Consider the following 13239-nt stretch of genomic DNA (forward strand, 5'->3'; position numbering starts at 1 on the left):
ATATATATATATATATATATATATATATATATTTTTTTTTTTTTTTCTTTTTTTTTCAAACTCATTTATTACATTTCATTGAAAATCCTCAAACAGCTTTCACATTTTTTCTATATATTTGACATTGGTGGTAAAGAATCCGCACCAATAAAAATCTTGAATCACTAAATAAATGAGTTAATTTCTAATATAGTTTTTAAGTTTTAATCCTATATTGATGTAGAAAATAGTACACCCACTAGAGTGGTTAGTAGCCAAAAAACAACAAAGTAGCTGGTCCACAAAAATTGATGTTGTTTTACGTGGAACATGATTTTAAGGAATCAATTAACGAAATTGTAAGTATGAAACAATTCAAAGACACTTGGTAATTCGAATTTACACGTAGTTCATATTTTAACTTTTTTTTCTTCTAATAATTTATTATAATAACACTATAATCAATTATTAGACTCTTTTGTTCAAATTTCAACACTGATAATTAATTATAATAGTAGTGTAATTGATTATTAGTGAAGTCGGTGATATCTTGTACAATTTTAACACTATATAATCGAATCGTAATTGATTATCAATGTTTGAAAACATGAAAAGATGAACGACTTCATCAACTTTTATGTTGTGATAGTATACACGTTATACTCTCTTATACAACTTCTTCATTTAAAGTCAGGTGAGATTTCAAGATTTATCCACTTACGTAAAAATAAAAAAAATTAAATCCAAATTAATTTTTGTTTAGAAACTTCAAAAAACCAAAAATGTATTTTAAAAAAGTATTAACATGTGATATTTATCTAAATTAAGGTTATACTAAGAACTTTAGAATAATAATTTTATTTTATTATTATAAACACAGAGAGAGTGAAAATAAATAAATAGTTTTTAATTTGATTTTGAACTTGTGAAACATAGTTAATTTACTATAATCACGTCTTTATGTTAAATCTTAAGATTCTTTTTGTCATTAAAATTATATTAATAATCAAGTCCAAATAATATGTCATTTTTTCGTAAGGTTATAATACTAATCAAAATAATTCATTAATTTTATATATTTAAAGATCGAATAATTCATTAATATAGCCTAATAATTTTACAAAGACTAAAAATAACAATTTTATATTTTGTAAAAGTAAAAATATACATAAACCAAAATAAATAAATAAAAAAATAGTTACTTTACTCGACTAGAAAATGTGAAGAACATATAAAACATATTAACTATGTAAATAATTATAATTTAGTCATTTTATTGGACTAAAATAATTAGAGACTTAATTTTTGAAAGAAAAAAAAATTAATTCTAGTATTTAGTAAGAGGATTAGTAGTGAGAGGAATCGATCTTGGATGAGTGATTTATAATGTCAAAAGACCTCTTTTAATTTTATTTACTTTTTTGGTGGAAAACATCTCTTTGAATTTACATTGACTCGAGTTCTTGTCATTTTAAAATGCAATATGGGTTACCACTACAACATTGATATGTAATTTTAATTTGAATTAGTCAATAATTTCGGCAAAACTTCAAATCTCAAAAGATCCAACTAATAGTATATTTTTAAATAACCATTCGTATGCCAAGTTAAATTTTTCTAATTAAATAAACCGTCAAATTATGCACCAATACTATTTCACCTCTATAAAAGTCATAAAGCCTCTCTTATCTTGAATCAATGCAGCTAAGATAAAACCAAGAATTTCACCCTCCACCTTCAAAATATGATAATTATTTACATTTTACTGTATATTATATTTTCATGGCAGTCTAATGGACAAATATTTTTCTTAATACCACGGAATACTTCCCTCATGAATATACTATTGAATTAAAAAAAATTAACTTAAAAATTTAATGATTGAAAAATATAACTAAATCAAATTTGACCTTTTTCAAATATATAACTATGCTTCCACAATCACCAGTTTGATTTACACTTTTATATATACAGGTTACCCTAAAATTGGAGCCTCTCTTCAAGCAATCCATTACATATATGACCAAGATGATTCAGATTTAGGAGATGAACTTGTTACTTTTGAAAGAAAACATGAGTTTGGTGATGTAATATAGTACCCAAGTCAGAAAAAGGCTGTGTATAGAATTGATGACCGTGTATCTGTTAATGCATCATGCATCTGGAAATGGCTCATATATACAATTTCTTCCCATTTCGTTCCACAGCCTCAGTAGCATTTCCTGTTGTTAGATCTACATGTTCCAGATAGATATATCTGTTCATAATTTTTCTATTCTTCCATGATCAATATCATACAAAAATACAAATACTATATATATCTATATAGAGGCAGTGCATGCATTTTATATTTCTTTCATCTTGAACGTACTTTGAATATAGATAAATCCAAATACAGTTATATATTATTTAACTTCAACTGTGTTCTTCTTTAACTAAGTGCATGCATGTTTGATTTGTGTGTACACGAATATAAAAACAAAGTAAAGGACAATCATTGTTTTTTTTTACGTTTGTAAGGCAAAATTAGTTCCTTATCACTTATTTATGTAAACTTTTTTTATTTACGTATATAGATCGAATAATCTCTACGACTTCAAATGAAAAAGTCATGCAAAGAGTGTACGATTTCAATAAATTTTACATTGCCACAATAAAAAAGGTGAAATCATGCACTTCATACACATTTTCAAGCACGAGTAATCGATTATGAGCATCTATAATCGATTAGGAGCACCTCTAATCAATTACATAGTATTAAAGTCATGTAGGAGAGCCATGATTTCACTGATAATTGATTACACCACTATTATAATCAATTACCAATGTTGAAATCCGAATAAAAGTGTACAATGTTGTTGTAATCGATTATCAAAGAAAAAATGTTAAAACTAAATTAAAATATAAATTACATTCATAAAAATTTAAATTATCAAAGAGATTTATATATAAAAAAGTTGCCATATTTCTTTTATACTTATCATAAATTATCGAGACAAAAAATAAAATCATGAAAAAGATCATGAATAATTATTGAGAAATAGTTTTTTTCTATATATATATATATATTTATTTTATGTATGATAGATTCAATTGATTAAATGTGTAGAGAATGATTTTTCTTCTTCTATAACCTAATATGGTCAATTTGCGCGAGGTGGTAATTGTAAATTTCACGATTAGTCTTAAGATAATTATTTAAAAAAATTTGTAAATTGAAGTGCATATTTTGACGTTGCAAATATAAATAACGACCTTAACTTTTTAAACCAATATGAGTTTTTTAATGATATTTTGCAAGGAGAAACTCCACGCATTTTGTCAATGTACCATCATATTACATATTTAGGAAGAATAAAACACATATTTGAAATATATTTACAAGAGATAACATACCTTAATAAAAAATAAATTGATCGAAAACTTCAAACTAACTTGATTTAGCACATTTTGAAACATTGTGATCCTACAAATATATAAATTGAAATTAATTTGAAAGCTACTTATTTTTTTAAAATATTTATGAATTTAAAATAATAAAATATGGCATGCGTGAATAATTTAACAATAGAAATTTAATATAATAATGTATGCGAATATAAGAAAAAGTAGGACCGATTGAGTGAAAAGTCCATGATTGTAATACTTAGTACACTCAAATACTTAGTACAAGTAAGATAAAAACTTTTCCTAATTTTTCAATGAATTTTCTGAATATAAAAAGGGTTTAATAAAGAATGTTCCTCTTATCTTTTTTTGACCGATAACTGTTTTGAACTTGTCAAAGTCTTCCTTTCTTTGAAAATGATGCTTCAACACGCTCTTTCATCTTGCATGCTTCTATCTATCTATATCTATATCTATATCTATATCTATATCTATAAGCGCTATAGTACAAGCAATTCCCAACCATATCATCACCAATCTAGAGTCTCCAAAAAAATTGGTTTTGAACCACACATACTCTTCTCTTTGAACAAAACAAAACTTGCTTCTTGCAGAGAAATTTGTATATACCAGTGCAGAGACTAAAACATGGGAGAAGAAGTTTTACAGAGGAAGTTGGAGACAACTCCTACATGGGCTGTTGCAATTGTGTGCTTTGTCATGCTCGCTATTTCAATCCTCATTGAACATATTATTGAAGAACTTGGAAAGGTACAACCGTATCAGAAAGCAATAACTTATGCATGTTATACACGCTGTTATCCCTGATCTCTTGCTGTGTTATTATTGAAATTGCAGTGGTTGAAAAAGAAACACAAAAAGGCTCTTCATGAAGCGCTGGAAAAGGTTAAAGGAGGTACTAATTAATTAATGATTAATTCACTTCTTCTATATATTATTATTATCATTATACAAAAGCTAGTTTAAATTCCAAGATCCTCTTGCTTAGTCTAATTGAAAAGCTATATAAATTGTTTGTGTTTAGAGCTTATGCTGCTGGGATTCATATCCTTGCTCCTAGTGGTGTTTGAAGATCGAATTACCTCTATCTGCATCTCAGAAAGTCTTGCTTCCACTTGGAATCCTTGCGATCCTGATTATAAGAGTAAAGGTCCAGAAGGATATATTGACAAATGCGCACAAAAAGTAAGCACAATTAATACACGCTGATCTTTTTTTGATTAACTTTAATGGTAATTAATTGACTTTCATTGCATGAAAAAGAGGAGGGATCAGATACTGTTTTCTTTCTACAAAGTTTGATTTTGTTTTCGAGTTTTGCAGGATAAAGGAAAAGTTGCTTTTATCTCTGAATATGGGATTCACCAGCTCCATATATTCGTCTTTGTGCTTGCTATCTTTCACATCCTACAGTGCATCATGACACTGACTTTGGGTAGAACTAAGGTACACTCTCGTCTTATTTCCTACCATTTTTTTTATAATGTTTGTATTGTTATTTTTACCTAAAAATAACGTTTGACTTTCATACTCACGAAATAGATAATGTACAATTTACCTTTATTTTAACTAAAAATAATAGAAATGGGTAAAACATGACATTAGCAGTTTCAAAACAAATTGTTTTGCGTGTCTGAATGGTTTTGCTTTTTGTGGTATGCAGATGTCAATATGGAGGAAGTGGGAAGACGAAACGAAGAGTCTTGAACATCAGTTCTACCATGGTAAGACTCCACATAGAGTTAAAATCTGAAACAAAATATCTCAATGAATTAAAAACATTATAGTTTGTATCTACGGCTTTAAGTGTGACATGTACTAGGCAACACACGTCACATCATAAATAAATGTCTTCAAAATCTTAATTGCATGGAGGTTGACTTACCTACCTATTTGGTAACAGGGCCCTCTGTGGGTAATACCGACAAAATAAATTAAGGCCTATTTAAACTTTTTTTTCCCAATTACACTGTTTGTTTTGAATTCTGGTAGATTTCATTTTAACTTGTAAAATTGATTTTTTTTTCAATTGTTAAACGTGATTGAAATTAATTTTAAATAAAAAGGTATGTCGCAATATAAAAATTGATTGCTATTGTAAACTGAAAAACCTTGTAAGAAATGTTAATTAGTTTATCTGTTTGTGACAATAACTTCTCTTGCCTAAAACTCAAAAGTGGTTCTTATTACTCTACTCATTTACGATAATTGGGTCATTTTGATTTAATTTATGAAGGGATTATGTATGAATTTTACGCACAAAAGTATTCTTAATAATTTATACAAAATGTTGAATGATTAATATATTTAAATCATAAATGCTTTCTTTATTTAGGGGATTGATGAAAAAAATACCTTTACAAGGATTAAAAAAGATTCAACTGTAAAAGTACTCTATAATAAATGATTTTTTAATATAATAATTTTTTTAAAATAAATATTCTTTATCTTTGCTTCCTTAACTCATTTTCTAAAATGTGCATACCATGTGGCAGAAAAGGATTTATTACTAACTTTCATCAATATATCTATAATAAGAAATGTTAGCCATGGTTTTGAAACTCTTTTTAATTGAATTGCAGATCCTGAGAGGTTCAGGTTTGCTAGGGATACAACGTTTGGACGAAGGCACTTGAACTCATGGAGTAAATCACCAATTTTATTATGGATAGTGAGTACACAATCATGATACATACATGCATGAATAGACTCATAAATTTCTTACATTGTTGTTCCAAGAGGATGATGAAACTGGGCCATTAGATACATTCTGAATTTCAAGCACACGGTTTGTTATTTGTGACACAAATTTCACGAGACCTTTGTATTTTGCTCCAATCAGATTAGCTTCTGCAGACAATTCTATGGATCAGTTAATAAGGTTGACTATATGGCATTACGACATGGATTCATAGTGGTGAGTTTGTTTTCACAAAAATATGCTCTGTAGTTTGATATTTTTTGCTCAAAAGGATATCATAATTCAACTAAGCTATGTAATAGGCACATTTGACTCCAGCAAGTGAGACGAAATTTGACTTCCAGAACTATATCAAGAGAACACTTGATGAGGATTTTGCAGTAGTTGTGGGAATAAGGTACAAATATCATCCTGTGTTTTGCTCTCCTTTCTACCTCTAGTTTCTTACCTTACCAATTTAAGCTGAACCATGTTTTTTTGTTCTTGCAGTCCAACTATTTGGTTCTTTGCAGTGCTAATTCTGCTCACAAATACTAATGGTAAGCCCTGTTCAAACATCGAAACCAGTTTTAATATGACATATGAAGTCATGCATAACTGATGTTGCTAAAAGTTGAATCAATATGGGTCAGATCGTGAATTATTTGCACCATTTTCATGCACTATATTTGTAGAATTCAATCGATACAAGATTACACACCTGCATATTTTCGTACAGTGTTCAAATTGGAATGCTCTGGTCCACCTAAAACTTGATTATTTACTGGACTAGAAACAACATTACTTGCTTTTTATAAGGTAGTTTGTTTTGTTAATGATAATTTTTGTTCTATATGGACAGGATGGTATTCTTATTTGTGGCTACCATTTATCCCACTAATTGTAAGCAAAAGAACCACTCATTCTGCTTATGTTGTCGGTCTACATTTTATTCAATTGAACTGGTCATAATAACGTTTAATGTGAATCATGCAGATAATCTTGTTGGTGGGAACAAAGCTACAAATGATCATAACAGATATGGCACTAAGGATTCAAGATAGGGGGGAAGTGGTCAAGGGTGCACCAGTGGTTGAGCCAGGAGATGAATTGTTCTGGTTCAGTCGCCCTCGCCTCGTTCTCTTTCTGATTCATCTCGTTCTATTTCAGGTGAATTTAATCACTTATTTTCTTATGATTAAACTAACTGTCAAAATGAAATATTCCAATTCTTGTGTACTGAAAATAGTCGTGCTTTGTTCTGTGCTGCAGAATGCATTTCAATTGGCGTTTTTTGCTTGGAGCACAGTAAGTATTTCATCTTGATCAACTTTCCTAAAACTTTGCTGCATTGGACCCTGTTATTTTGCTATACAACATTGAAGACAAGTTGCAGGATTGCTTAGACCATGCTTTCTTGTTGAATCTACACCGTAAAATATTTTTCTTACAATAAATAAAAAAGAAAATCTATCAGTACTAGGAATCAAGAACAACCTTTCGGAACCTCAAATAGTTAGGGGAAAAAAACTAAGAATAGTTCTTGATAGGAAATATGACATTCAATGAATATACTTCTGGTGTATTTGCTTTGTCAGACACTTGCAATTTATAGATTTACATCTTGGTTTTTTATCTCCAAAATCATAAACTCTACCATTAAGATACAATTATTTCTTATTATTGTCTAATAAAATAACCACTACATTAAACTAATCCTTGTATTCTTAAACTGACAAAAATCTTAAACAAATAAATAATTCAATTAAATTTATCCTAACCGTTCTAACTAATGAATAAAGCAAACCCAATAGCCTAAAAAAACTAATACCTTCGTGTCAAGAGAATTGCGACTATTATGCAGCATTTAGCCTAAAAGAAGTAAAGAATTTCTAACTTTGTATCATATTTTTGTTACAGTACGACAACAAGTTCAAAATAAACAATTGCTTTCACCGAACTACTGAAGATATCGTCATCAGACTTACAATGGGGTAAGTTCACTTCATTTTCCAAAACTGCATTGAAAAAAACTAGTACATTTGACTTGTATTGGAGATAATTCAACACACTCTATTTTGCAGGGTTATATACTTGTGTGTGTAACCTAATAAGAAAGTGAAATTTTGCAGGGTTCTCACCCAAGTTCTATGCAGCTACGTTACTTTGCCTCTTTATGCTCTAGTCACACAGGTAAGATACAGAAACATTATATTAAATTCGGTCTTTGTTTACCAATAAACACCATAATAATGGTAGCACTTATTTCCTTTTGTGTTTTGGTGGCATTATATAGATGGGTTCTACGATGAAACCCACCATTTTCAAAGATAACGTGGCATCAGCACTAAAGAACTGGCATCACACTGCTAAAAAGCATCTAAAACACAACAAGGATTCGACTTCTAACACCCCATTCTCAAGCAGACCAGGAACTCCAACTCATGGCATGTCTCCGGTGCACTTGCTTCACATGCACCCTAGACACAGTGATAGTCCACTGGTTTCTCCAAGAGCATCCAATTATGAAAATGGTCAATGGGATGTTGAAGGGTCACATTCCCCAAGCCACCATGCAAGAGATGTTGACCATGAAGAGACCATGATGATGCAGCCTCCAGCAGCAGAATTGCCTCCTACGGGACCCAATCCTATTCGAACTCAACATGAAATCAACATTGCTTTATCTGAATTTTCATTTGGGAGGGGACGCAACCCTGGTAGATCAGATGAGTATTAGAAACATCTCCTTGTATTATAGCTTTGAAGATTGAAGTGAAACTGATCAAGTAAATTTTCTTCGGACAACATGATTTGTTACTTGATTACATTTCTTGTATAAGATGGACTTTCACTTTCACTGTGTAACATGCTTTTTCCCTATCTCTAAGATGATTAATATTGTTGATCAAATTCGAAGAAATGTGTGAGGTGATCAGTTTGAAAAACTGGCCAAAGCTCAATGTATACACATATATTGGAAACCTTCAATCACTTTTGTTCATGATGTAAATTTAATCAATCTAACAATGGAGTCTCATTACTTTATTTTAATGATAATATATAAATCAAATTTAATATGATTTAACCTTTTGTAAATAGGTTATCTAATAATAAATGTTTACATACTTAAAATATAATATTATATGTCAAACTTAACTCATATAATCATTTTTTATATGATAAAAATATCGAATATTACTTTAATTTAAACTTTAAAAAAGGTATTAAAAATGCAATTTGAATAATAAATCTAATGTAAATTGATCATTTATATATTAAAAAAATTTATTAACAAGCTAACTTACCAAATTATTGGTCGAGGGATTTTAATTTAGTCCCATGTAATCCAAAAAAGAAAAAACACAGAAAAAAAGAGAAAAAACTTGAAAGAGCATTTTTCAATCAAGTACTCAGTCCATAATATTTTACCATCCTCAGGTATCAAGAATTTCAAATTTCTTTTAAATAATATTTCTTTTCTCAATTATGATGATAATTACATCTCATACTTCTTTTCTCTCTTTTCCTCTCTCTATGATGTATAAGTAACGTTTTTTTTTTCAAGTAATTTTGTTTATATAACCATAATTAGGCGTTACTCAAATGAGTAATAACCTAACTATTTCCTCTAAAGGAGAATGAAAAGTTTTAGTAAGAATATGATTTATTTTAGTTGTCATTTTACAGTATCAATGAAACATGAAATATTCTTTTAGAATCCTTTAAAAAATTATTTATTATAAAATAAATAGTTTTTTGAGGTAAATTTTTTTATAATTATACAAAATTATTTGATTGAAAATATGAACAAATCTCTAAATACTATAAAAATGTTGTATTGAGTTTGTGACAGATTCTGTATAGAAAGACTTAGAATTTTTTATTTCTTTTTATGAAAAAATAAATTTTATCTTAATAATTATTATAGTGCCTAATTTTTTAAGAATGCGATTTAAGATGTTGATTGGTGTAAAGGCTGAGCACATAAAAAGTAGAGTGATAAATAATTGTGAGAATGGGAAAGATAATGAAACAGTAGTTAGAAGCAAATAGCATAGCATTAAGCAGTTCCATCCATTTTTGTTCCTTACACACTTCGTTTTCCCGCAAAATTGTTTTTCTTTCTCTGTGCTTTTCTTTTCTTTCTCTTCCGTTCATTCATAAATCTCAGAGACGTTCATCAGATTGGGCCTCCTTCTTCATCTTGATCACCACTCATGGAGGTCCGTCCCAACCCTGCCGCCGGCAACTCCTTCGACCACCGGCGACCGCCCGCTGTTCCCTCGAAGCAACAGCTTCCGTCTCCTCACTCCGTCGATACCTCCGCCGTTTCTCAGAGGTGAGTAAAATTTGAAATCTTTCTTCTTTTCTGTTTGATTCGTTAAATGGAATCTTTCGAAAATTCGACCCTTTTTCCTACTCCCATGTAGGGAATAAAAGTGAAAAATGAAATTTTGTTTTCGAATTTCGATTCTTTTTTGCGTTACCAGAATTTGGTTTCTTCATGGCAAGCGAATTTGAGTTCGGAAAATTTGATCTTAAATACGATGCCCGGTTAATTATTCAGTTTTTAGATATTTCTTTTTAAATTTTGATACTTGGAATTGTATTTAATGGTTTTGTTTTCATGTAATTGCAGACTCCAGAAGGAATTAATGGCTCTCATGGTATATCTCTTTTTACTCTAATTATGATTGTTGTTGTTATTATTGTTATGGACCTTTCTATGATTGTAGAATAAATTCTGAAATAGAAAGTTGAATTCGCAAGGAGCATCTAGAAAATCGTGATCGTTTTCATTCTATTTTTGGTCCAGGTGACGGTTTAATGGAACAGTTTTATTTAATGAATCGAAGAAAGCATGGTGGTTTATTTTGAAGAATTGAAATTTTTTACATGTACTCTTTTAAATGAGCATCTATATTAGGGTGGTAAATTGTGTAAATTAATTCTATTGGGATATCAGCTGATTTTTAAGAAACAAAGGTGTAACATATGCTTTCCTTTTCCAGTTATCGTAGTTGTTATTTTGCTGTCACAGCCACTAACACTATAAAATGCTGAAAATGAATTTTCCTGCAGATGAGTGGAGGAGATCTTGGAGTATCGGCTTTCCCTGATGGTGAGAGTATTTTTACATGGATTGGTACAGTTGAAGGTGGAAAAGGAACTCTGTATGAGGGTTTATCTTATAAACTCTCTTTACGTTTTCCCCTGGACTACCCTTTTAAGCCCCCACAAGTGAAGTTTGAGACAATGTGTTTTCATCCAAATGTTGACCAGTTTGGCAACATTTGTTTGGACATCCTTCAGGTATTCATTATTTGTGTTTAGGTGTGTTTGGCTCTACCATTAATATGAACGACAAGTATATCTATAGATGAAATTCTGATTTTCATTGCATCAATCTGCCCCAAGTGTTCCATCCATCACACATTATATTGGGGCTAATAACTGTCCTACTTGTGTGTTTCCATAGGACAAGTGGTCTTCAGCTTATGATTGCAGAACTATTCTTCTGTCTATTCAAAGTTTATTGGAAGGTCTGGTCTTGATATATTTTGAGCTTTACATTCACCTTTGTGTGCTTGTCTGAGTAATTTACTTTCTAATAACAGAGCCTAACTTGGAGAGTCCTCTGAACAGCTATGCTGCAGCACTATGGAATGATAAGGAAGGTTAAAACTATTTTTTAAGCTAACAACATTGTTTCTGTTATAAATTTGTAATGATTTACACTGCCTACGTTTATTTGTTTCGCTCCCCCGTTTTTTCATTTGATTTGCACTTCAATTTCTGTATTCCTAGACAAAGGTTGTTGGATTTTTCTTAACTTAAAGTTATGGAGATTTTTTTAGAATGCATATTTTAATTGGGGCTGTGCATCTTGCAGATTACCGGAGAATGGTTCACAAACAGTATTTTTCCGGAGAAGCTCTTGAAAGCTGATTAATACAATTCCAAAGCAAGATCAGTTAGTTTCCACATCATTGTTGCAAATGTTTGCCTGAAGAAAGAGTCTGCTCTTCATGAATGTCATTTTTTTAATTTGCTTTGATATTGTAACCTGAAACCACAAGAGTTCAAAGTGATTTGAAAGTCTTTTAATAACATTCTGTATAAAAGTAGTAAAAGTTGTCATTGCAAAAAAGTCACATGATCCAATTGACTTCTTTGTAATATTTTTTTTCTTTGGATGTACAATTCTTACAACTGTATATTGATGTTACGTATTATCTACTTGAAGTTGATACAGGGGTTCATCTATTTGGATTACTGGACATAATGTTCTAAGAGCTTCAAAATTTACTCATTTGATTGAAATAAATGTAAAGCTTATAACTCTTATTTGATTGAGTAAAAAATTGACATCCTATGATATTTGGAATAATCCCTTAAATCCACTACTGCAGCACTATGGAATGACTTCCTCAAGTGCACTTTTGTTGAATACTTTCAATCTTCTATAAGCAGCTTTTCTTTTTAAATCCACTACTGCAATATTAATATTCCATCTAATAATTAAGAAGTAATTCGTCACAATAATCAATGCAATAATTTTCTTTTATGTATGATTATACTGATAATGCTATTTTGATCAGAGCATATTCTTAGACCGCATATCATTTAAAACTGAGAAATTTCCTCATACATATTAATGTTTTTTTATACTTTTAGCATAATAAAAACTCTGTTTTGTAATGTTTTTTACTTTTATTTCCTTAACCTAGTAACAAGAAAAACTACTTTGATCGAATATACTACAAAATACTCATGAAAAAAAAAATGTTTCCAGTGCACCTAAATTAAGAAATTTATTAAGGACTAAGGAGGACGATATTTAGTTCCTTAATTGAGTTTTAAAGAGTTTCTGGAAACAGCCAAGCTGGCTAAATGGTCAATACGTCCCATTTTGAATGTACCTTGGTCGGGAAAGTGACTGTTAATTAGGTACATGTCATGTCCAAAACGACAGTTAATTAAGTTTTATGTTATTGAAATTACTATTTGAATAACAAATCTTCAAAATAATAAACCGAGACAGCTAGATCTTTACATCAAAGATTTAGGTCGACAATGTTTCATGAAATTAAATGACCAAGTTTAGATTCAATTCACGGTTAGGTACATAGTTCAATGATGTTTCATATGGATCATGATCTAAAGAC

At 30.0% G+C, this 13239-nt stretch overlaps 2 protein-coding genes across 3 annotated transcripts; both read left to right on the top strand.

Moving 5' to 3' along the window:
- The first annotated feature begins 3869 nt into the window (after positions 1–3869).
- Positions 3870–8935, top strand: LOC108324219 (MLO-like protein 6). The gene is made up of 15 exons (XM_017557085.2): positions 3870–4137; positions 4225–4282; positions 4412–4572; positions 4711–4833; positions 5051–5111; positions 5970–6058; positions 6230–6304; positions 6391–6485; positions 6578–6627; positions 6930–6970; positions 7064–7237; positions 7340–7375; positions 7988–8061; positions 8200–8260; positions 8364–8935. Exons 1-15 carry the CDS (start codon positions 4015–4017, stop codon positions 8805–8807), a joined length of 1665 nt encoding a protein of 554 aa, XP_017412574.1. The 5' UTR covers positions 3870–4014; the 3' UTR covers positions 8808–8935.
- Positions 8936–10060: 1125 nt separating this feature from the next.
- Positions 10061–12221, top strand: LOC108325129 (uncharacterized). 2 transcript variants are annotated; one of them, XM_052874948.1, is made up of 6 exons: positions 10061–10409; positions 10710–10737; positions 11153–11383; positions 11550–11613; positions 11689–11742; positions 11962–12221. In XM_052874948.1, the coding sequence occupies exons 1-6, from the start codon at positions 10288–10290 to the stop codon at positions 12021–12023; spliced, it is 561 nt and encodes a 186-aa protein (XP_052730908.1). In that variant the 5' UTR covers positions 10061–10287; the 3' UTR covers positions 12024–12221. The 2 variants fall into 2 exon arrangements, with proteins under 2 accessions (XP_052730908.1, XP_017413630.1); XM_017558141.2 differs by having other exon boundaries at positions 10064–10409; positions 11689–11748; positions 11964–12221.
- Positions 12222–13239: the final 1018 nt, after the last annotated feature.

The sequence above is a fragment of the Vigna angularis genome, chromosome 3, assembly GCF_016808095.1.
Source record: "Vigna angularis cultivar LongXiaoDou No.4 chromosome 3, ASM1680809v1, whole genome shotgun sequence".
NCBI classification, from domain to species: domain Eukaryota; kingdom Viridiplantae; phylum Streptophyta; class Magnoliopsida; order Fabales; family Fabaceae; genus Vigna; species Vigna angularis.